Source organism: Platalea leucorodia, assembly GCF_965183815.1.
Source record: "Platalea leucorodia genome assembly, chromosome: 1".
In the NCBI taxonomy this organism is placed as follows: Eukaryota; Metazoa; Chordata; class Aves; order Pelecaniformes; family Threskiornithidae; genus Platalea; species Platalea leucorodia.
The window spans coordinates 111,896,418-111,921,780 of NC_138823.1; the positions used below are offsets into that span (position 1 = coordinate 111,896,418).

General features: G+C 39.9%; 1 protein-coding gene across 1 annotated transcript in view; it reads right to left on the reverse strand.

The window, feature by feature from the left end:
• Positions 1-6,022: 6,022 nt before the first annotated feature.
• The window catches only part of SUGCT (succinyl-CoA:glutarate-CoA transferase), a gene marked incomplete at both ends in the record, with an annotated part of 332,869 nt that continues 313,528 nt past the window's right edge, over positions 6,023-25,363 (reverse strand). The window contains 2 exons of the mRNA XM_082310601.1: positions 6,023-6,124; positions 9,419-9,573. Coding sequence (XP_082166727.1) covers positions 6,023-6,124; positions 9,419-9,573 — 257 coding nt within the window. The remainder of the gene's footprint in view (positions 6,125-9,418; positions 9,574-25,363) is intronic.

The window sequence follows — 25,363 nt, forward strand, 5'->3', positions numbered from 1 at the left end:
CTGGGTATTAACTGAAATCCAATGGATTTTTTTTTTTTCCAAAAAAAATGTGGATGATTTCAGTAACTAATCATCAAGGCTCAAATGACAGGCTTAGCAAGTCTTGGGCAGTTTTCAATTTCTTCTGTATTTGAACGTGCAAGATTTCAATCCGCTTTTCATTGCTGTCCCTTCTTCTGGAGTTCAAATATTTCAGTATTTCCTGGAATGCATATGAGCATTACAAATATAATCAGACTGAAATTCACATTCAGAACATTTTCACATTACAGATTCAGACCTACTTTTAAGCGTAGGCCAGATTTCACATTCATTCGTGTCCAGGAAGTTCAGAGGGCTCCACACGCACACCTTGAAAGCAGAAACAAACCATCTGAGATTAATTAATGAGAGAAGTTTGGGTCCCATCTTTCTATCTGGGAAAGGTGGAGTGAAAAGTTCAAAACCAAAAAACTATTTATAAAATCAAGACTATTAATTAAATGCTGAGCCAGAATGTATCAAAGGCAAAGGAAGTAATTCCATGTGCTCCACTTGGCATGGGATCAGGCCCTTCATTTGAAATTTTGCAGGGTGAGAAATATGGAAAAGAACACAGTGTTACCTTCTGCTTTTCAAAAGGCAAAGTCTCTTGTCCACCCTTCTAGGGAAGTTTCCTAACCAAGTGATCAGCACACACCCCCAGATCAGGGAACTGATCCTGAATGATTGCTTCGCTCATTTGAGTATATTTTCCAAGATTTGGAGAGCTTCTGTTTGCAGTCAGTTCTCCCTGGGTTCCTCCTCGCCCTCCATTGTCCATATGTCTGTCCTCCCCTGTGTAACTTCACCCCTCTGCCTGGTAACCACCAGGCACGCACCAGTGACCACGCCATGCAGTGCCTAAGGCCCTCCTGCATCCCTACTGAAATCCCTCCACCGGGCTAGCCCAGGTCACTGCTGGTGCTCTCTGCCTTTTCACGGCTGTGATCATTCACCAGAGTTTTAATGCTACGTATCACTATTAGAGCCAACAGAAGGATCAACCACAGCAACATATATAACAAATTTTTCTCAGTATCCCAATTCCTGTCACTCTTTCTCTTCTCTTTCATCTTTTCTTTCCTATGTTTTATTTTCTTTCTTTCCCTCTTCTTCCTTTTTCCTTTCTTTTATTTTCTTTTTTCTTTTATTTTCTCTTTTCTTTCCTTTTCTTTTTTCTCTTCCTTTTCCTTTTTGCTTTTGCTTTTTTGCTCTCTTCTATTTTCTTTTTCTTTTGCCTTGTTTTGCCTTTCTTCTTTACTTTTTTCCACCTGAGATGTAAACCCATCTTTTTTTTCAGCTTATTCTAGTGCTGCCAGTAGTTCTTCCTGAGAATATACATTGCAGCTAATCTCCCTAACCTTAAAGTCGCTATCCCAGTCAGAAAATGAGATTAACTTCCTGAACTTTTTGCAGTTGCTGCCAGAAAGGCCAAACTCTAAAAGTTTGTGATCTCGGTTTTATACGTAAGCAACCACTAGGTACAAAGATACTATCTGTTTATACCCAAATGATCTGTGGAGGTCTTTCACAAGCCCTTTGGGGAGGCTTCTCTCTGCTTCAGTAATGGGAGATTGGGAAACTGCGGTTGTTCATATTGGTTTTACGGGAAAAATAGAATGTCCTCACTTTGCAAAACAATTTAACTTCTGTGCTATGCTGCAACACATGCATTTTAAAATCAACACAATGGCTCTGCAAGACAGACAATGGATTCCATCTGTCTAAACAGTGATGGCCTCTGCTATCAGGTCAGCTTGCAACCTCTAGTTTGTCCTTCTGATTGGAAAGTACCATACTACATACAGACAGCTTAAAAGAAGGGAATGGGACTTGCCCAGCATCACACAGGAAATCTGTGGCATGCAGATTTTCTGATAGCCCTCAGTTATCCCAACAACCACTGGACTGGTCTTCTTCACATGAGGATAAATCCTTTAAAGCTATGGAAGCCAACAGAGCTATGATAAATTCCACCATTTCAAGACATATCTGCAGCTATCAATCTTCATCCCACCTTAAGAGCTGGGTTTCTATCTCCTTCATCTGTGAAGAACTGCCTTTGATTTTATTTGTATAAAGAAGTAGGGAATACACTTGACCAGCCCAAATAAGACTGCTTTCATCACACGATACTTATTTTCTTAACTGCAAATATTCATATCCAACCTATTCAAATGCATGCTGCATAACATGAAAGAGCATCCGTTTCAATATATCAAGTACCATCAGCTTGATTCCAGCATTCAGCAGCTGATGAATGCCCAGGTAGTACTACCAACAACCAGATATTTAAAATACTGCTAGCAAAATCATCAGCAGAATTCACTTCCAACAATTTCCTAAAAAACTCCTAAAAGAATCAGCTCCCTAAAACCCAGAGAACCAAGCTGGACAAATTCCAGGCCTGCAAGAAAGCCAGCAATGACCTGCATGTTGTTCCACAAACACATACATGTACAAGAGACATTGCCAGCTCTATCAACTTTATCACAAATCTTGCTATTGCTTCTTTTTCTTTTAAAATCTGATCTAGATCTCTTGTTCTACCACACTACTTTAGAACTCCTCTGAATTTTTAAACTGCTCCTGATTGTTTTAGGGTCTGATCCCAGGTATTTGAGTATTTAAGGTTGGCAATAGTCCACATTTCTCACAATAAGCTACTCACAAAAAAGGTTAGGATTTCTCCTTTCTTCAAACACAGTTCAGTAAATGAGTCTTCTACTGATGTCACCTACTAACGTTGCTAATATTACAGTTGTTAATGCAAGTACAAATATCATATAAAGCCTCGTGGGGCATTTGATTTAAGAAACATCTAAATTTTAGATCATATTATAATTTAAAGTGAAAGTACAATAACAAGAGAGAGAGAACACTTTTTAACCCTACCAAAGAAACAAAAACCCCAATGACTGAAGGTTTCTGGACGAGAGCATAGAAAAATATGAAAGCTTTTCCCATAGGAAGTTAAAGAAATGAGGGTTTGTGTACCTGAAATGTCTCTATTTTAAAGCATCTCCAGAGAAAAAATATGTTAATGGTTTGTCTATAAGCAAATGACACAATCTGGCATATTCAGAAACATGAAAAAATTCATGATGCTGACTTAGGTTCAGACTCGAAGTCCACTGAAATCTATATGAGTTCCCCTTCATTGCATTCAAAGGGCAATGGATTAGGCTTTTAATTCTCCAATGCTTATGGTGCAAAATAGTTCTGTAATGTTTTCTAATAATTTTCATACTTTAGGAGAATCAATTGCTTGGTCAGAGGTACAATGCTTTGGAAACCAGCGATACTCTTTTAGAAAACAGACATGTGCTCTAAAACTCCACAAATGCAGTTGTAAATGCAAAGGAGATAGGACAACCAGTACATTAAGAGAAAATTCGAAGAAGGCAAGTCCATAAAACCACACAAAATGAGTCAGCAAGCAGTAGGGAATCTTCAAAAGTATTAACAAATGCAAATTTGTTAACAAATCAACATTTCTTACCAAATTATCATCATTGACCGAGAGTAGCAGGTCCTCACGCTGCACCAGGTCAACAGTAGTTAATACTGGTTTGCAACCAGGATCTGTTGCCATTCTGTTTGGTCATGTAAGCTCTTGCCAGGTCTGCTGCTGTTACAGACAGAACTGTTCTGCAGAGGTATGGGGAGACGTGGGCTGCACACAAGGGCTGCAGATAATGCATCAGCCTTACTTACCATACCACAGACTCTGGAGTTTTCTGTCAACACAGATGTAAATGAGTGTAAGTCTCAAGCAGTGTTTTCTCTTTGATCCTGGTTATTCTTAAGGTCCTTTCTCTATCTCAAGCTGTTCTCCATAAAATATGTCCCTTAAAGTACAGAGAATTTAGCAGAGTGGCTATGTTACACTGAGAGGGCAGAACTGCCTAGGAGTGCAGCCAGTTGGACAACGGGTTTTGTTCCTGAAAACTCGAATTCAGGAAAATGGTGCCCCAGTGACTCATGTATAGTTTTGTAGTGTGCTTCATGATCCCGTTTTCCTCTGGCTAGATTGCATTTCCCATTAAGCAGCACAGTATACTCTCACGATAAACTCATGTGATGTATCACAGGCGTCCCGTGGCCACCTGGCCTGAAGATGAAAGGGGCATACAATTCTCGAACCGTGACTCGCAGGAAGCTCCGCAGTGGCATTGCTGAATCAATAGTTCCATCTTTCAGCTAAAAGCCTTCACTTTTGGCTTTGGAAGAGAGAGAGGGCTTTGATGAAAAGACCAAAAAATTGATCAGAGAACTGTCACTTTTCTCACACAACATTTGCTTTAGTCAGAGGCTCAATCCTCCAGGAGAAGAGAGTGACAGCGGGAAACGTACACACTACTCTGCATTTTTATACACAACTTTTTAATGTGAAACTTCAGCTTCTCCTAAAATGGATCTGCAAGAGATGAGAGCTACATACGCATTCCTCTACCAGGTTACACATCTTCAAATTTCTTCTTGTACTTTAAGGCGCTTTAGGACAGTTTGGGGTAGCTATTCGATAGACAAATAGTGGAACAGCTGAAGCACAGAGGCAATTGCAGTGAAGCAGGCTCCTCCCCAATCTGCCTTCCTGAGTACCTTGCAAATAAGCAGTACGACACTGCTCACTGTAAATTAGACCATCATGAAGGCCTTTTAAGGCAGGCAGTTTAGCGTACCCTCTACCCTAGGACTTTTAAGAATTTCTTGTTAACTAAGGGCTAATTGGTGCTCGCTAATTCACTTCTATCTGTAGCTCTGGAGAACAGAAAAAATCTAAAGATTAACAGCTTGTCCCCACCTCAACCCTCGCTTGGCCCCCCTTCAATCCTTGACACAGCGTGTGCCAAAAAAGAGATCTTGTTGCAGAAGTTTCATGGGTCCTTGGCATACGTGATCCCAGGCATTTTTCTCACACTTCTGATCCGAATTCCAGTCACAACAGAAACATACAGTAATTGAATTGATTGGTTGTCAGCTTTAAAAAGTTGACTATATCACTGTTTATCAGTGTATTTTTATCACATTGGCCAGTATCATGCTGCCCTCTGTGTAGGGAGGTTACTTGATCCTGCAGGAACTGCTCTGAGGTTGGTTGGGTTTTTTTTTCACCAGCTAATAACGTTTAGCATTTCACCAGGCCACATTAAACTCAATGTACAAGCAGTTAAGAAAAGTACTGTATCTGGCACTGTTTAATGTCACTGACATGAAATGTGAGCAGCTGTGCCAGCATTCCTGGACTCTGAAAGTACTTTACCTTTCCTCTGTCTTTGGGCAATTAAATACATTTTAATACATTTTGGGGAAATAAATACATTTTAATACAGTGCTATAACGTTAGGAGGGTCAAAGGATTAACTATGTCTTGTCATTTAGATATTAAAAGAAATCATGACCATTTTAGTCATAGAGACGCCTAGCTGCTTTTTATCTCCAGGTTCACCAGGCTGAGGATTTACAGTGCTCTGTCAGTGGCAGAGCTGTATGACAATTTAATGAAAATGCTCTCCCCAGTTTTTGCGTATGCATGCACACTCACTGGAAGAGTTACTCGGACTGCTTTAGCCTTAGCACATTGTCATTAGACATCTTTGGGCTGAGCTTTAATCTTTGAAGAAGCAAGGCCAAAACTTTAATATCAACAGGCTTCAAAAGCCTCTATTTCAATAAACATCAGAAAAGAGGACCTTTATATTTTGTATGTAAGTCAAGAATGGGGATATTTTGCCTTTCTCTGCTTTTTTTTATATTTTTTAAAAAAAGAAAATGACAAAGTAACTTTTTTTCTGTTGATTTGGATTTTATAAACCTGAGAAGAAAAGAAGAAAAGAAGCATTCGCCTTCCAGCTCAATTAAGTAATCCCTTTCAACGGATCAATCTTCGCATGAATATGGCTTCACTGGCTTTCGCACATAGGCTGGATAGCTGCTGAGGCTGGTGAGCTTCTGCTAGCGGGTTACTTGTTCCTCCTGGCCACTAATCAAAAAAGACCTACTTCTGAATATCAGTTCTGGGGCACCCATTGCAGACAACCATGCAGGGGCTTCCCAAGTGCGTGGGAAGATTCTGGGGAAGAGATACCAGGAACAAGACCTGCATAGGAACAAGAAAAATCCATTACTGTCCCTTTGCCTGTTGTTTGATTGGAATTTTCTTTTAATGCATTAAAATACCCTTCAGTGAGATCCTCAAGCTATGCAAAACTAGCCTGACTCTACCAATTTTGCAGTTTTCTGGGTGATTTATACCCAGTGAAGAGCTTTACTAGTTTGCATGGAAAAGAAATGAAGACAGTGATATGAGGAGGGCTGAGGAAACATTTTTCATGGTCAAGGTACCTCAAGAACAATGGGATCCCCCAATGCAGAGAATGGAGCCAAAGGGACCATGGACCATGGAGTCAGAAGAGATGCCAAAATGGAAATCTTTTTTTTTTTTCTTTTAATACAGTGATGTGTAAATCAAGTCAAATTAAGGCCAATACCACACACACTCACATCATGGCAGCGCCAGATTCCTTTCCAATTTAAGCAGAGAAAAACAAATGCTCATTGCCAGAGGCAGCTGTGTATAGTCATTCCTAACTACATCCCTTCCTTGAAATTGGAGGGATCTCAGTTTATGAGGTCCAGAATCCCATGTGATGATTGATTTCCCATTTTGCAGTACAGAAGAAAACCATTTTGAAATTACAAGATTGTCAAAATGCAGTTGAGCTCTAGAGACATGTATTCCTGAAGATTCTTGGGAAGAGTGCAGTAACTTTCGTAAATACTCTTTCTGCATTTATTTGTTCATTTTTAAAGGAAAAGGGTACTATAACAGCTTAGATATTATCATGACAATTATTTAGCTGTCTTCCAAATCATCCAAAATCAAAGGATCAAACCTTGTGAAAGGATAAAATTTCATGATCAGGCCTGGGAAGCTACAGGACTTTTTAGGCTCCCAGACACCCACCTATTTAAAGACTTCCATTTATTTCTGACTTGAAGAGAAGACTTAGCAACAGTCTGTGTGTGAGTGTATGACTTAAACACTGAGAAATGGTATCTGGATTTCTCCTGTTGCAGTAAGTACTGGAGGTGAGACAAAATAATGTCTCTGATTATCCCTTTAGGCATTTGACTGTCAACATAGCAGAGAGGAAAACACTGAAAAAAGAAAAAATAAGGGAAACACTGTTTGCATGTGAACTCTGCACGAAATACGTTATGGAGTTAATAGCCTGATATTCAGCTGATTTAAACCAGCATTGTTACGTTAAAGAAGCTCTGCCAATTTACTGTAGCTAAGGATGTGGTGATTTGCTATTTCCATTGCTTGGAAAAGCACAAAATAAAAGAATTTTTTAGAAATCCTTGAACAAAACTGAGCAATATTTTGCTATATCTTATGCATGTGATTCTTAGAAATGGGAAGAAAAGAGCCCTTAACAAAGTAAAACCAGCAAATTTATTCGTGAATGTTATCTGACAGTGCTAAACAGTTTTCATTAGTAAACAAAGTTCAGTCCTATACAAGATTATCCATTTTATGTGAAGCTGAATTCAAATTGCTGCTTTTCTCATTAAAAAAGGGATGTTCCCCCTTAGATTAAAAGGAAGGTGGACTATATCAAAACCTCTTCCAATCCAGTTTCAATTCTTCCCCTATAGTGTCCCTATTCTCCATTCAGACTTATTTCTGTATTTATTTAAGAAGTCACTCTTCCAGGATCTCATGATGTCTTTAGCACATGGACGGAGTACGGAGTTTGGTGCCAGGAATGCAGTGCAAGAGAGGAAAAAAAAAAAAAAAAAAAACGAAAAGAAAAAAAAGATTTGAAAAAAAGAACACAAAGCCACAGAGAAAACAAGCAAACAAATGAACCAAAACACACTGGGCTTCAAAAATGAGCAACCACAGTGGGGTTCCACTGCAATTTGATTATGTAATAACCCCTTTTCTTCCCCCAGAAGGTAACGCAGAGTTGTGAAGTTCAAATGTAATACAGACGATGTTGTTTGTTAGAGTGGAAACAAAGTGACAAGCTAGTTATAATGCCAGGCCTGTTTCCGATACTTTGGGAGAAATACCGACATTATGTGTTGAGTGTCAATTTGAGTTAGTTTGATTTAGTTCTAGGAGCAGAAAGGCTTTGCCTCGCTCCCAGGGTGCACACAACAAAGGTTAGACCCTTCCCATACGCAGAGTTTACTTTAGCTGTAAATTATATACTGCGATAGAGGAGCATGGCGTGTCTTCTGCAAGTGAAGTAATGCCAGATTGGTTCATAGCGAAGAAATGGCTCTTGTTTAATCTTTTCCTCACGATTTGCCATGGATCATATTCTTCCACCTTCTTGCAATGCATAGTGCCTTACTCTTACGAGCAGCTCTACTGCAGGATATGGTATTACTAAATTTGAGGAAGGTTTGTCAGCTCTCACCATGTTTTAATCGGGGGGGGTGTGGGGGGGTGTGGGACTGAGTCAAAAGTTTTACACAGATTTTAACCTGTGTTTTCTCCACAGTGAAAGGTGCTTTGGAGGGAAACTAGAGTCAGAGACAGGGATCAGTACCTACCCACAGAACCAGACCAAGAATTCTGGCTAGTTCTGGTATTTGACATTCAGCATGTGGTTTTGTGTGGATCGACGTTTAACTAACAGTACCCTGGGCCTTTCTGAATAAAATTACAAAAGACTGTTCAATCATAGTTTGTCTCTCAACCGGTCTTGGAATAGGTTTGTTTCATAACTGAAGAACTGTGCCAATTCCAGCTTATTTCTGCTAACATGCTGGGATTGTCATGACCATGCAATGTAATATAAAGACATACTGGTAATTGGGAATACTAGGGAACAGAAGTGAGTTTTGCAACGGTTAATCTACCCATGATTTAACATAGAGATGAACAAAGAGTTCATGACTGATGATTCTGTTCAAAATCGATTAGATCAACCACCAATTTGTACATAATTGATTTTCTACTAAAATAATTGTACAAGGCAGCTTTCTGCAAGTGGAGAATCTAGTATACAGATTTTTAAAGTTCTGCTTCTTTTCACTAACATTATGTCTTTCTGGGGACAAACGTTTAGGCAATTACTGTAATTATGATAAGAACTCCATTTCCCATATGAAGTACAGAAAATGAGTAGCCACACAGGACTGTATAATTACATTTACTCCCACCTGCCCCAAGAAAATCTTTCACTCAGACAGTGTGAGATTGTTTATTTGATACATCAGTGTTAAAATCATACAAACACACATGGAAGAAAATTAGGAATTAAATTATGTCTTCTCTTTGAGTCCCATTAGGGGAGCTGAAGGGAGCAAAGAGAGGACAAAGTAATGTGAACTCAGTGTGAAGGAATGTAGCTAATGTTCCTTATCTGACCTCATGCTGAGCCACAGCACCAGTGCGGAGCAGTTCTTCTATGGCATCATCCTTGTACCCCAGCATGCCCTTCAGTATCTCCACTGTATGCTGTCCAACAAGCGGAGGTGGTTTGGGATGCGACACAGCAAATTCACTGTATCTGACACCTGGTCCTGTAAAAAAAGGAGACAGGAGGGAAATTATTTTCCAGAGTTACTGCCCATATTTATACTGAAGTGTCTATGTTAGTTTAAAGGAAAGTATCTCATTTTCACAGCAGTCTCATCACAGCCCTTATCACAGAAATGTTATATTCTGGAATTATAGACTAAAAAAATTCCAGTTCACAATAATGTACCAATAAGCCAGTTTTAAGCAGTTCGCCCAAATGCAGAATTGCTGAATATTCACCCAACGTCAAGAAAGTCTTCCCCTTGTTCCCAGGGGTATCTATATCAAGGTGCTCTGAGTCATATTACATCACAGGTCTACCACCTTCTGCCACTTGAATGACACAGGCAATGCCCAGACCACACCATGGGATGTGGTGCAGAAATCCCCACACTGTCTACAACAGGAGGCAGCTCAACCATAAGAACGCAATGAAATGTCACGTTGAGACACTGTCAGTGATGTCAGAGCAGCACACTGGACGACGGGAAGCACCATCTCCAGTTAGCAACAACTCAAGTACCTCCGCAGCGTGCTCCATTCTCCTGCGGTGACGCAGAACTGACATCATGTACAGCAAAGTTATTCCCAGCTTGTTTTATGTTTTCTATCAAAAATATAGGTAGCAGCAGCCGTAAGAAACTCAACAATGGTTTATTTACTCTGGCAAGAATAATTTCAAAGGTGGAAATCACTTAGGGAAGCTGGCAACGATATGAAGAATTTTATGTCTATTGCAGGTAGTCAGTTCTCACTTTTTAGCAATCCTCTTGAGGGAAGTGAACAGAGATTTCAGTGCAGTTCCCTGCAGACAAGTGGCTATACCATTACTATCAGTCTCAGAAGAGAGAATGAGCCACAAATTTACTCTAGGACCAAAACTGAGGTATGCACACAGTGTATGCATAGAAAGACTAACTGTTTTATACAGAAATAGAGGATAAGAATTCCCTGAATTGTCAGTTGAAAACTTTTCTTTAATACAAAATTCAACAACCTTTGATGCTTTAGACAATTGGCAAAAGGATTCCTCTATTCATAGTTATGGTCTTTATTATACCGTCAAAAAGAATTTACAGAAAAAGTTTTATGTAGTTATGTCTTTGCCTATGACACTATACCTTTACTTAGAAATGCAAAGAAATACACAGGGCATTTTAATAGGCAGAAGAGCGTTTGACTTATTTCTGAAGAAACAGGATTATCAACCAGCAAGGGAAATGAACCAGAGCAAGAAGTCATCCTATAAGGGCATGAGTAGGGAAGTTCACTACTTGAAGTTACTATTTATTTGAGCAGAGATGCTGACAAAGGTCATGTGGCCTGCCAAAATATGCCATTTTTTCAACAGTCTTCATCAACTATAATCAAATGATTAATACAGCAAAGATATCCACCTCCAAGCAGGACAAAATAAGATAAAGAGTGCTGAGAAAACCATTTTTTTTCAAGCTGATTTGGTACATTCCTGATGAGTATGCTCCTGGAAGAGGTCAGGTGTGGTTCCTGTGTTTAAAAAGGAAAGGAGGTAGAACCAAGGAATTGTGGACCAAATAATTTAACTTCACGTTCCATTAAGTACTGGAACAAATAATGACAATGAAAGTACTCAGGAGATGAGTAACAGCCAGCATGCATCTATTTAGAACAAATAGTGTACACTCGATCTCTTGTCTTTCTACCAGGAGAAGGGCTGGAGGTGAGATACCGCCGATCTAACTTTAGACGCCAATAGCCTAGATATAGATGTTTAGTTGCTTACGTTCCCTTTGGAGTCCCTGCAGATGAAAAGACACACTTACAGTGTAGTTCTAAGACACTGGTAAATGACTAAACCTGGCCAGATGAATTGTGATCACCTATGTTTCTCCATAAAGGAGAGGGAAGACAAGTGCCTTAGATGCAGACCTCTACCACCCAGACATCTAAACTCAGGTGAGATGACCCTTCAACCACTAGGATGCCAGATCAAGATTTGACTTTCAGAAAGAAAATTCTCTGCTGTTTTCCATAAACTCACTAAAAAAACATGATCTAGGTAAATCCAAAGCCAGGTGCAATTCTGAGAGAGAAATCATATTCAGAGAATTGCTACCTAGGATCTTGTAAAACAAAAGAATGTTTCAAGTGAGCTCCAGAGGAATCTGTTCAGGATGAAGCAATGATCAGTATATTTTTAGTGGGCTGGCTGATGGAACTCAGATCATACCTGCTCAGGTTTCTGAGGACTTCAAGCTAAAACTGACTGTGAAGCAGATTTCACAATGACCTGGCTACACTGGAGAAATGGGCTGATAAAACAGGGTGAAATTCAGTGACATCAAGGGGAAGGAACTACATTTAATTATATAAGTACAGGGCAGGGGACAAATAGCAAGGTAGGAATAGCTAGGGGTTATTCTAGATCACAAGGTGAAGATGAGTCAACAACATCATGCTGTTGTGAAAAAGGCAAGCGTCATACAGGGACATACAAACAGGAGAGAAGCCTGCAGGACACATGAAATAATCTTTTTGCTCTAGTTAGAGCTAGGCAGGTCACAGCTGGAGCAGTGTCTGGTGTGGGGCCCCCACTGCACAGCCATCTGGAACACCTGAAGAGGTTCTACAGGACAGCAGCCAAAATGATCAGAGAAAATATGACAGTCTGAACAAAGTGGAATCGTGGACCTAAAGAGAAAGGCCAGGGAAAAAAGTCTTCAAAACTGTCTTCAAAAAATGTAAAAATAACCACCACCAAAAAACCCAAACCCCCCAAAAATCCATGCGACCTTTCTGCAAGGAAGAAGTAAATCCTTTTTCATGTCCATGATGAATGAGAAATAATTGATTTAAATTGCATCAAAGGAAACTGAAGTTAGGCACTAGAAAATAAACTTTTATAATGGCAGGGGTAGCAAAATGCTGAAACAGGCCATGTGAGGAGGCTGCAGAGGTCTTACCAATCGGGTCTTTAGGAACAAGAATTATTCTAGCACAGCTGATCCTACAGCCGATCCCTGGGGCTTGCTGATGGATTAGATGATCTCTCACAGTCCCTTTCACCCACTAATATTCATGAAAGCTAAGAAACAGCTCACATCAGGGATAACTTTTCTATTAATTTATTTCTCTAATTGTACTCACTTTGAACACACTCAGTTCAATTTTCAGAGGAAATCTCAAGTGAGAGATCAGTAGATTTTTAAAGGGACAGGTGACATCACTAGGCAATATTTGTATCAATTCCTCTTCCTAGGACTAACTGAGGGCTGAACTGGCACTAGTGCAAGCCACAGGAATGATCTATCTGTGCCAACCGAAATGCTTCTGAAGATAATTTCAGAGCAAAAATGCCCCTTAGAGATTTATTAGTCTAGAAATTCAATGTAGTTACAAAACTATTAGGCAATTTCTATTTAAAAATGTAACAATTTATAGATATAAAGCAATCTTATTTCAGGTGTATGTATCTGAGAACTCTTTATACTGAGAAATCAGCAAGCCCTCAAAGGAACTAGTTTAGTAGCTATACATTTTTCACTTGCTTGTGCAAATTTGTCCTAGTATAAAATTTGCGTATCTCAAACCCTGGGAGTTTTTGCAGTGATACCAAAAGACACAGAATAAAACCTCTAATGAGAGAAAAACAAAATCGACATTAAGTGTACAACAGGCATAGAAGGCTTCACACTTCCCAAAGAAATTAATCTTACAAACTAGAGCATGCTAGAAAATTGCACAGCAATTATAAAACCAGTGTCTTCCTTGAGCTTTTATTGTTTGATGCATAATTCATCATGCTACTTTTCACTTTGATAGAGTTATAAAGTTATCTACATTCATTCAAAGGAGTTACTTGCTAATGATCCATCATTAACGATTCTCTGTTCTTTCCTTGTGTAACTTCTACTTGGCTTCTGTGTCAATTAGGAGGGTGCAAAGCTTGCCAGTCAGGCTTCAGCAATCCCACGCTCCTACGGAACAACGCTCCCAGAGAGCAACCAGCAGAATGCTATGCAAATGCTAATTAAACACAACTGCCTTATGAGGAAACCATCCCTTGAGGCAGAGAGAGGTGAACTGCTTTAATTAAGGTCAGAAGCATTTGCATGTGGGTGAGTTACAGGGAGCCTTGCAGATGAAAAAAGGCCTTTGCTGGGGTAGAAGCAGGGTTACTGCTTGGAGGAGGTAAGACAGCAGCCACCTGCGCATCCTGGCTGTAAGCAGGACACCATATTCAATTCAGCCATGAAGTTAAAGGGACACATATTGTCACCTGAAAAAAAGCAATGAAGGAATGAGTGGTAGCTGTGATTTACCTTTGTCCTGTTAAATTCAAAGCAGCCTGTTTCTCTTTTTGCTTTGATTATCATTGCCAGTAAATTGAAGAGCTCTTTCACCACATTTAAATTCTAGGCTAACCTTTTATTATTATCATTATTATTATCTCTTTGACTTTGGCACATTGCTAAAATACATGCTGTGCACACCACATAACATACAAGAGTTAATACTGCAACAATAAATCAAGATTTGTATCAGTTGCAACCACAATGACAACTGTACCAAGATACCTTGAAGATTTCCCTGGTACTTGAACTCAGCATCATCATAATAAATTCTATTTCTTTGGTGCCTATCTACTATAGTATTGCTAGGCATCAAACTGAGCTATTAGGTTAAGACATACTAAGCACATTAAAGCAAAAGACAAAAATGAGATAAAACCACTGAAACAGGTCCGCAGGAAGGACCCTGCAAGAATGAAATGCCTTTGAACATTCACCCTAAACAGGTGAAACACGCAGCAGTCTTTGCAACGTGTTGTCGCTGGGCATTGCTGAGATTTTGGGCTGCAGAAGCAAAGTCAGTTTTATTCCACAAGTAGCAGAAATTAAAGTTGAATTTGAATATTAAAGGTGCAAAGCACAGTATATAAGAGTGGATAAAGATAATAATTTTTGCTTTGTCCTGACAAATAGCAGTCCTGCAGCACTGTGCAGCAGTCACTGGATAACACTTTTTCTACAGCACAGGTTAGAGCATATTGAAGCAATCTAACTCTCAAACTATGCAGAGGGAATCAGGCCTGGGGACAGCCAAGCTCAGGGAAAAGTCCTGATTATTTGTTATTATTCAAGTGGGACAAGGAAAAGAAAGGGGAAGTTTGAGCTATGTGTATACATTCTGCTTGCAACATATCATCTACATTTGCAAAAAAGAGCAATGAGAAACCCAACACCACTCGTTTGTTAGTCCTACCTCAGCTCACAGTGTAGTTCATATACACGTAGGAATCACACAAAAACAAACCAAACACTTGTGCCTCTTCCAATAACACAATGTTGCCACATAACGGTTTTGCAATTCCAATGAAATATCAACAACAGTCAATAGGGATGGCCCAGAGCCAATACATTTGCATCCAGATCCCATGTACGCTACAGGTCAAGTGTTTGCAGCCTGCAGTCAGCTGGTTATGAAACTGGCCTGAAGAAGGATCAGCAGGAAACAAGCAGTGACTTTTAAGGCAATGAAAAGGAAAACAATACAGAATAAGTCAGCAAGATGGGCTTCATGGCTGCCATGAAAGGTATTTGGCAGTTAGCAGTGACGTGTGCAGGAATATATTACCAGGAGCAGACGAGGGAGACTTGATTTTGAGCGTCTGGTCTCTTCCTTTTGGTGCCAGCCGTGACTTCTGTCAATCTGTTATTCACAGCCGAGAAGATGGGGTGCCTGAGCACACAGCATAGCCCCCTTTGGCTACACTGCCTTTACACCAGGCTTCTTCCCCTTGATGAAACACAAAGTAGAAACGTACGCACAGACAAAAAAGCTCATTAAAAAGTCCTGCTAGTATGAGTGGTGCACACAGGCTTCAGGGAAATCTCCAGAATGAATGATCCGTTCCATCTTAACTGGGGAACTCCCACATTTTTCTATTTCTTACCACAGATCCGAAAGTTTGAGAGCTCAGGGGACTTTTCAGGAATCTAATTAATCGCTGGGAAAAATCCTTTCCTTTTGCATTACATTAGAGCTGGTGATTTACCTTTTAAGAACAACTCATAATAGAATTGAAACAAAGCAATTAAGGAGATAATATTCAAAGACTTGCTCCTCCTTCCCTCACTGCCGCTTCCACTTCCTCCCCCACTCAGAGCACAGCCACACAAAGTGTTCACTTGGCATCCAGCACAGCTGAGAGGGTGGAAAACTTTGGCAGGATGAGTAGGAATGAGTAACTCGGAGTGGAGAGGATGGACAAACTTTTTCAGGCGGTAATAAAAAAAAGTAAACCTTGTTCTAGGTGCCATACAAACACAGATACAAATAAATCAGTAAATAGTAGTAGTAAACAGTCAAATCAGTAGGGCAGTAAATAGCATCGATATTAGAAATATCTACAAGCCATCTGTTTACTTTTTCTCATTTGGCCAATGCTGACTGCCATGGGAGAGCTACGAGGACCGTCCAACGTCACAAGAGTCGAGAATGTAAAAACTGGAGCATTGCGAGGGGAGGGAGTTGACAGGCAGAGCATAAACATAGTTTAGGAGATAGCCATAGATGGGTGTCTCAATCAGACCACTTTTAAACCCACACTTAGGCATTCAAAGCATCCATTACAGAATTCTTAAAACGCTTTGCCAAGTATATTTATAAAAGTGCTTTCTTACCTGAAGCTGCATATATAGAAATGCATTAAAAAACATTTTATGTATTTCCTATCAACCAACATCCTGGATATAATCAGTGTAAATACCACTCAACATTTATATAACGCTTTACATTTTCAAAGTGTCACCATACTAACTGCACCTAATTAATCTTGAATGACTGCTGGAGTAAAGGAAATCATTTATCAGTCACTCTGGTTGCATATTTGAGAGTAATCCCGCGTAATTACACCATTCAAATAACACAATTTTGCGAGAGGACTCTTGGCACCAAAAAGCTTTAAGAAAGTTGCAGTAAGGTGGTGTCTACTGCTTCCCACGTGTATCACCTCACAACGCTGAAAATTTGGCCTAACTTTTTGTACAGACTCACATGGTCCTACTCCTTCCCGAAACCCCCAAAGACCTTAAGAGAAGATTCAAAGAAAGACAGGAAGGAAGATGACTAGTAAGAATACCCAGAGGCAGCAATTTTAAAGAACCGTAAATTCCCTAGGTAATAATCTGTAGCTCCATTTCCTAAGGAAACAAATTTATGTGTCTGTGCTGTCTTTCTAATCATCTGTTTGTCTGCCTTGTCCCTGCCACACACAGTAACTTCTGAACCTGTCAATCTTGACAAAAGTACAGAAATCCCAAGGAAAATTAGGTTCCTACCACTGTTGTGAAAATTGGCAACTGCTGAAGGACAGACACCCAAATTACTGCCCTGATGATGTTAAAAAACCCAAAGAACTCTGCTGTCATATATTCTTTTTTGGCTGCAAATGACTCACCAGTAAGTACAGACACAGCAAGGCAAAAAGTATATGAGGAAAGTTCAGGTTCTCCTAAGGATTACTTAGGGGGTTTATAAAAGATGTAAGGCTGAGGGAAAACAATATTTAGTTCCAGTGTTCATGGAACAACTTCTTCTAGGCATCTTTTCTACAGTACTGTGGAAGGTGTATTCAGGCTATGCAAGCCCAAGGCAAGGAAGTGAAAAGACTTTTAGTTTAACATAAATTGCCCTTGCAGGAAGGAGCTGAAGAACTAGATGGCAAAGAAGAGTAACTGGGAGAAGCCCTGCAAAACTCTAAAAGGAAAAACCTACAGAGGCAAGCCTAAACTACTGAAAACCCAAGCTAAAAACGTAATTTGTCTCAAGCCGTAATCTAATCAATACAAAACTCGATATATAATCCCACCACAGGATGCGGGTTAACCACAGGATATGTACCTAATGCAGAAATTATGGGGTGAGGCTGAAAGGCTTGTGCTACGCAGGAGGTCAGACTATATGATCATAATGGTTCTTTCTGGGCATAAAACACGAATTTCTGAAATGCCCATAAGCAAAACTGTTTCCACACCACAGGGCTGGGGTTAAGGTGGCCTACCTGAACCTCCTCTGATACTTAGGAGGTTGAGCCACATGTTGTTTCACGTAGACATCTTTACTGTAAACCCAAAGGCCTTAATTACTGTATCTTAAAGGAGAGTAATTAGTGAGAAGTGTGCTCCTAGTATGGAACAAGAAAAATCAAAACGCTACCTGAAATGAGCCTCTTGTAAGGACAGAGAATTGCCTAGTTGCAACACACTCACATGCTCCTGCAAGCTGAATCATGCCCCCAGCTGCGAAGGAAGGCAAGAAGCTCCTCAGGGCCCTCCTACTGAGCCTGGTGAAAACTATTTCCAAGTCCCATGCCTTGTGGTTAGTGTGACCCTGCATGTTGGAATAAGACGTGCCAGCCAACCCAGAAAGTTCCTCTATCTCCTCAGTACACCAATTTGTCCTTTCCTGTGTCTTGTCTCCAGCTACAGGTTCGATTCTTTGGCTCTTCAGAGACCCCAAAAGCAATCCTCTTGGCCAGCTGTGCATCATCAGAGTGGGAGCAGATGAGCTCTTCCTTGCAGATGAGCTCTTCCTTACTCTTTAGGCAACCAGCTGAAGCCTGGATACCTGAAGTTGATTCTACTCTCTTAATTTTAGGATGCAAGACAATGCACACTGAAGAACATACACAGCCTGATCCTAAGGCTGGGTATAATTTTCTCTCTCATCGCTTACTCACTAAAGCGGCACTTTTTCAGGGTAGGAGGTTTTAAGCTTTTTCCAAAAAACTGGTAAAAATAACTAAAATTAAAAAACCTTTGGGCCTTCTTTTAACACAAATTTGAAAGAATATTCAAAACATTCTCCTAAGCAACTTTTGAAAATGTGTTTATCACTCCCGGACACCCTGACAAGGTTCACAAGTCTGATCTTCCAGCTCCTAGGGAACACTTTTCTGTGGCCTGTCCTTGTCTAGTTATTTCTGTACCCTTTTGTAAGCATGGACATCAAAACAGGGCACAGATTATTGCACAGAAGAAAAAGCATTTTTCTATGTCCCCTTTTTATACTTCTAAAGAGCAGACGAACTCTTCAGTACACCTTGTAATGGGAATTTATGTTAAGATGATTATTTGTGATGGCTCCAATCATGCTTCTCTAAGTCTCTTTTCAACACCAGAGGTGTCTGTTCCACAAGTCTACCTGGCATTCCTGTCTGACAGTATTAAAACCCACTGTAACAGCTCCTTTGGCAGCAATAGTTGGTAGCTAGAATGGAAAGTGAGCTGGGTGGCAAATGGTTCACGACAGAAGCAGTCTATTACATTGCTTTGCTTTAGTTCCCTAACCTCGCCACAATCCATTTGTATATTAGTACAGATGATTTATTCATTTATTTAGGATGATTAATGTCTTACGACATCCATCTTGGCCTGTTAGGAAAAAGAAACTGAGAAGTGAAAGCCTTCTTCAGTCCACCTGTAGCAGAACTATTTTCAATCACTTCTTAAGACTTTTACATTGACTAATTTTTCCTCAACAACCCCTTGTTTTGGCCAAAGGATTAAGTCTCAAAAGGGGTGTATTGTTATAAAAAGGCAAAGATCAGGCATTTAGTTAGACGTCAAATCACGTGTCTGTCATGTGCTGTATGCGTATTGGCACGCACATTTATTCTACACATCTTTAGACTGTTCCTCTGTGGCCGCGATACACAGGCATATAAACCTTCACATTTGGAAAATTCAACAGTCGGTTGATATTTTCTTGCCTGGTTATTGACCCACACCAAGTAAGTATATGCTGAGTGAGTATTAAAATAATGGAAAAAGCCATCAGCTGCAGCACGGCCAAGGAAATTCTGGTGGTTGAAATTCTTCAGCACAGAAGACAGCCAGGTAACTCTATGTTTGAGCACCATGGAAATATTTGGAACGCGATTCTCAAGCGAGGCATCTGTGATTAAGTAGGGCTGAGCACTACGCACAGCCTGATCATTCTTCCAAAAGCTCTCCCACTCCACCCTCCATTTAGTTCTGCTGTCCCTTGTGCAGCAGAACGAGGCCAGTTCCAGTGCACAGGGACTTTCCCTGGCAAAGGAAGATGGGAAGGGATTTGATACTTTGTTTTGGATTACTTGAAGAACTGCAAATTACATTTTTAGCTCTTTTTGGGTAAGGTGCCCAGACTCCTTGAGGCATAGGCTACTAAAAGTCCTGGCTGAGTTTCGAAAAGCACTGTGCAATCTGGGACGACTCTGTTTTTGAGTGTCGTACTTGAGACATCTTTAAAGGGGCCCAGTTTCCAGAAAAAGCTGAGGACATCTGAAAATCTTTCTCTTTCAGGATGTCTCAATTTGACTGTGCAGAGACATCTGGTATTCAAAGTAGACAAGAAGAGCGAATAGCGCTTCATTGAGCAGGGGAAAGTAAAACTCTAGACATATAACTCCTTTTAGCAACTTCGTTTTTCCTATTTCCTATTTAAAAGTAATCATCAGGTTAATCTTAAGTTCTTTAAAGGGAAACCAAGTGCTTAAATTGGAGCCTGGGAGTGGGACTAGAGAGAGGGCACACTGAAGATTAGGCTGGGTTTTTTCCACCAATTTATAAGTGACAATTTGATCAAATCTGTCTCAGTGTGAAGGACTGGGAACAGCTTTTTGGCTTTCCATTGTCTGCTGCCAATCCCCGACATGTGATATTCAGCTCATCAGCTTGCAAATATCAAAGCATTATGGGGCAGGAGAAACAGCCGTTTCAAACCAAGCAGCCTTCACTTTGGTTTTGGTTGTGCGGGCATGCCGATGCGAGCATGTGTATGCCAGTTAAGTATAGGCTGGTTCTGTATCTAAGTTCTTGTGGTTTCTAACATTTGCAGCCTTTACTCCATCAGAAGGGATTTCAGTGTTGCGTCCTGCCCTACAATGGGCAAAAGAGTCAGAAATCATCTCTCCTCGCCCACAAAGACTAGAGTAGGATTAAGAAAGAGAAATTTAAGAGTCAGACACACCCATGAAGAGGAATGAGGCACAAGGTTAGGAAGCCATCCAAAGCTCGGTTGCCTATCCCCTTACTAAACTAAACGAAAAAGTCTCTTTTTGCTCAAGAAGACAGCTGAAAAGCTGGGGAACAAAAATTAAAATCAGATTGAAACCAGCCATGCCTAAGCAATATCCCATCTTAAATGTGCGCAGATCAGTTTCATTAAAATATTTCCCCATTCTCTCTTTTTCCACCTCCTAATACTTTGGCTGTTTCCTTTAGCTCTCCTTTAAACTGCAAAGCAAAATGCTTTTACTGACATGGTTTGTAATTTTGAAGCTCTAATCTTAAGCAGCAGGTGCTTAGCTTTAATGGAATTTTTCCATCCCTGAATGTCTGGGAGCATCAGTAGCACCTCCCTCCTACACAGCCCCTCACCTTTGATCCTTTGCCATTTGTACTTGTGGGTTTTCATTTACTGTATTTCTTCTGCTTTCCACAATCTGCTTTTTCACTGCAAACCCTTTGACCTCTCCTCTCCTTTCTTTTACCTCATATGATTGGCAAGTGCTGTCTACTAAAAATCCTTATAAAATATGAAGGGCCTTGCTGCCTCTGGCCTTGCTATCTCTGGCCTCATTTTCAGCAGTGCTGTGTCTACTTTCTGCTGCACCAGCAATTTAAAAGGGCCTTAGAGTGTCTGTAAATATTTGCATCACAAGAACAATTATATTTTAATTGCCAGAGGTCCTAGGGCTTCTCTGCACACAAAAACTGGAACCAAAATAACAGTTGGTTTTACTTCATACAATTAGTTATTTTGGAGCAAGTCTGTGTGTGGGCACTTTTGTTCCATACTAACAGTTTTTGTTTCCATTTAATTTTAGCTTTTTGGTTAATTTGATTTTAGTTAATTTTCTCTTATAATTTCCTATTTTGAATTAATGTAAATGATTTTGTACAGGCATAATCTCAAGCAAAATCCAAGGGAAAAGCATCCACACTCAGTTTGCAATGACATATCTAAAAGTATAGATTCGAAGTAGCTGTGTCAACTCCAATTTGTGGAAAAAATGGGATTCACAGCCTAACATTAGAACTAGAGATGCTGTAGTAAGTGAATGCCTGCTCTGCCTTGGTGCTGGTAGATTGCTCCTGGACACAGCACAATTTGACGAAGTCTAATCATCAATTGTTTCTTATATCCAGGAATGCATCTCCCTAGTTTGTGCTTTAGTTAGTCTTCCAAGTGTATTTGTATTTGGCTATTAAAGAATAGTTTCTTTTTATTTTCATTTGCCTTTCTATTGCCTATCAGATACACATGCATATCAGTATATAGCTCTTGCTCAAAAAGCAATGACGTACTGCAGAAATGACCATAACCTTATTCCCTAATAACTTGACACGAATTTTACTGAAAACTCTGCCTTTTAAAATATGAATCCTCATTATGCAGCAGTAAATCACAAGGGCTCACATAGCTTTCTCATAACTAGATTTTAATTGAGTTTTCCATTCTTAACAAGGCAGCCCAATTCCAGAAAGTCGTACCAGCCACTTCCTTAATCCACAAAGCTCAGAGGCTATCTTCTACACTGACAGCATGCAAAAATGTTTAATGCTAACACAAATACCTTTCATAGATTATTCTGATTCTCAGGCTGATTTCTAAGCCAGCTGTTCTCTGCCTGATTCAATGTGCAGATTTCATTTGAAAACACAGAATATTCCCTCGTTACCTGCCATATAACTAGATCTTACAGGTGTAGGGCATGTTTGTAATGCTTGTTCATCCACTTGCAGGAAAAAAAAATCATAAAATAAAATACTTTGTGTAGCTTTCCTGGATTCTAATGTTTTCTCCCCAACTTTCAGATACCGTATCAACTGAAGAATGCCAGGAATTACTTCATGCTTTATATATGTACCTGTTACAGATTATATTCATTAATTTCAAAGCCAGCTGCTATTTTTGCTTAAAGTAATCCTTGATGGTACACTTTTTTAATATACATATATATATATATATATATATATAAAAGAAGAACTGCTTGCTATGACGTACAAACATTTAGATCTACCTTGGTTTTAGATCTATTACTGCTTTGTTCTTTTTCACATAAGTAGGGTAACTAGCTTCCTGCTCCTGCTGGGGCTTATTCTCTGTATAGCAATTTTGACAAACAAATAACATCAAATACAAAAGAAAATGATGAAAATATAAGAAACTCATCAGAAGAAACTAATAGTCATATAATAGTAAGGTCAACCGTAGTACAGACTGCAGAGCTGGGAATCCGAATAGTTGGATTTGGCTCCTTGCTCTACCACCAATCAACTCTGTGATCGCAGGCAAATCACGTTCCCTTGCCATATCCTTGTATTTCCCGTACAGTTGTGTTAGCCTTGCCTATTTAGATTATAAAATGTTAGGGACTGGAGTCATCTCTTACTATTTGTTTATACAGTGCCTGACACAATGGGCCCCCCTTTGTATTGGAATGAAATACAAACAATAATTTTCTGATATCCTGTCTCCCAGAGCTGCTTCAGAGAAGTATGAACCACTGTCCCAAGTTATATCTGATAAATTGTGCATTACTCTGTTGTGGGAGAGTTTTCTTTCTAATCCGAAATCCATCTGTCTTGCTGTGCTGCAAGTGATAGTTTCTGGGCAGAGAGCATACTAATTGCAGGATTAAACTCTTAGCTAACTCTTGGGTGGAAACTGTTTCCCATAATGTGGTAGAAAACACATGGTGGTTTCTGTCTGCAGATCCTTGAACATCACAGCCCTGATCTTGACTGGGATATTTAGGTTCTCTGTTGAACTATGTCTGTGCAATATAATTCAATTAAAATTAAATAACTAGCTATCAAAAAGTATTATTGAGATTTTAGTGGCTCCAGTACTGCTTAGCCTGGTTTAGTTCCTCTTTGAAGGCAGAGACAATTGTGCTGAATGTAATGAATTCTGCACCTTCTCCAAATCCGTAGCACACAAACTTAGAGCTGAAAAATGAGCTATAATTTTGGTTAAGTGTCTTAGGATCATTTTATTTTACAAACTCACAGAGATTTGAAACTTTTTAAATCTAAGGTACATCTTTGTATGTAACATTTCCCTGTAATACCTCTCATTTCTCTGGATGTGCACATTATTTATTATTTACTTCGGTGAATGACTGACATTATTGATGTGACGCAGACCCCACTGGCAAGCTGCAAGAAACAGCTGGCCCCCAACATCTTTTCTTCCCATGGGTACATAGAGGGGGCAGATACCAGACTGCCAGACACAAACGTGGAGGAAATCTTTGAGAAATTATTCTGCTTACATCTCATTTTAGGGCTCTCCAGTCAAAAGCCAACTTGCTAACACAATACTAAAGTTCCTATATTGTTAAAATGTACTGAAAATTCTGGAGACAACCACACTTTTCAAGAAAACCTAGATTGTTAGACGAAGTTACTTGTTGTTTTAATCAATTTTTGCAGTGCAACCATGACACATCACAGGTAGTACCACCCAATCAAAAGCTCTCCACTATATTTTGCAATATTTGAACCAAATCCCCATGCCAGAAAGCACTAGCAAACCTAAGAGCAAAGTTAGCTGGGTGAAGGGGGAGTAGGGAGCAGGGTGAGATATGCAGTGGGCTGGGGCAATAGATGTTTTTTAAGCTCAGGAGTTCAGAAAAACAGATTTGTGTTTGGGAAAACACAGTTGTTCTAGAACAGGGGATTAAGGATTTTAGAGCAGAATTAAGGATTCCCATCCTTAGCTTCTGCTCCTACCACCTTCTAACTCCTCTCTGCCCCTATCCTAAGGTGGCCTAACCAATCTGCTACCACAGCGAGACCTGCCTTTCCAACTAAGCTATTTCCATATTTCTCTGCTTGGCACTACTCTTTGTTCTCTTTTGCCAGCTAACCACACCTGGGCAAACCTTCACCCTTTCACGGAGACTATAAAAGCTAACATAAAAGCAGAAGAACACCCATAGTGGCTCAGTACACTAGAATGCCCCCTGACAATGGTCAAAAGTAGATGCTCTTGAAGGAGTATGAGAATACAGCAGGAACATTCAATATTTCCCCACGATACTTTCCCAACCTCTAACAATTCACCATCTAGCTCCAGTATCCCACCCTGCTCTTATGCATACTCCCCTGTTCTTCCCAAATCCCTCTCCCTAGTCTCCCATTAACCAACGCCTACTCTAACATCCTGAGGATAATCACCACAAGGAATTTAATACACCATGAGAAAACATATCCCATCTAACTCAATTACTCATCAACCTTCTATGCTCTTTCTTGTTCCCAAAGCCCACAATTCCCCACGGCACTTTCCATTGAACCCTAAACCCTATTCTTCCTCACTCCTTCTCCCACTCCTTCTCCAAAACTTTCTACTGACCTTAAATATCGAATACTCTGAATGCTTGATATTCTTCACTATTCACATTTTTTCCAGTTCCTTCATTAATCAGTACTCCCTCATCTAATTCTTACATAAGCTGACCAGTTGCACATTGTACAGTGAAAGAAATACTTGAGACAGAGAGAAAGATTAGCAAGCGCTTTTGACTAAGTAGAACATATTTGCTGAATTCTTCCTCTGGATTTGTTAGATCTCTGCAGCTGGGATTTATCCTTAATGATAAGCCAAGTAACCCCACTTCGCAGCATGCGCTGCAACCAACATATTTTAAGCAGGTGTGGGAAAATTCAGCAAAGCACTAATGACTCCTAAAAGTGCAGGCAGAACCTGAATTCATGCTGAAAGATGTAATGCCAATTTAATACATAGAGCAAA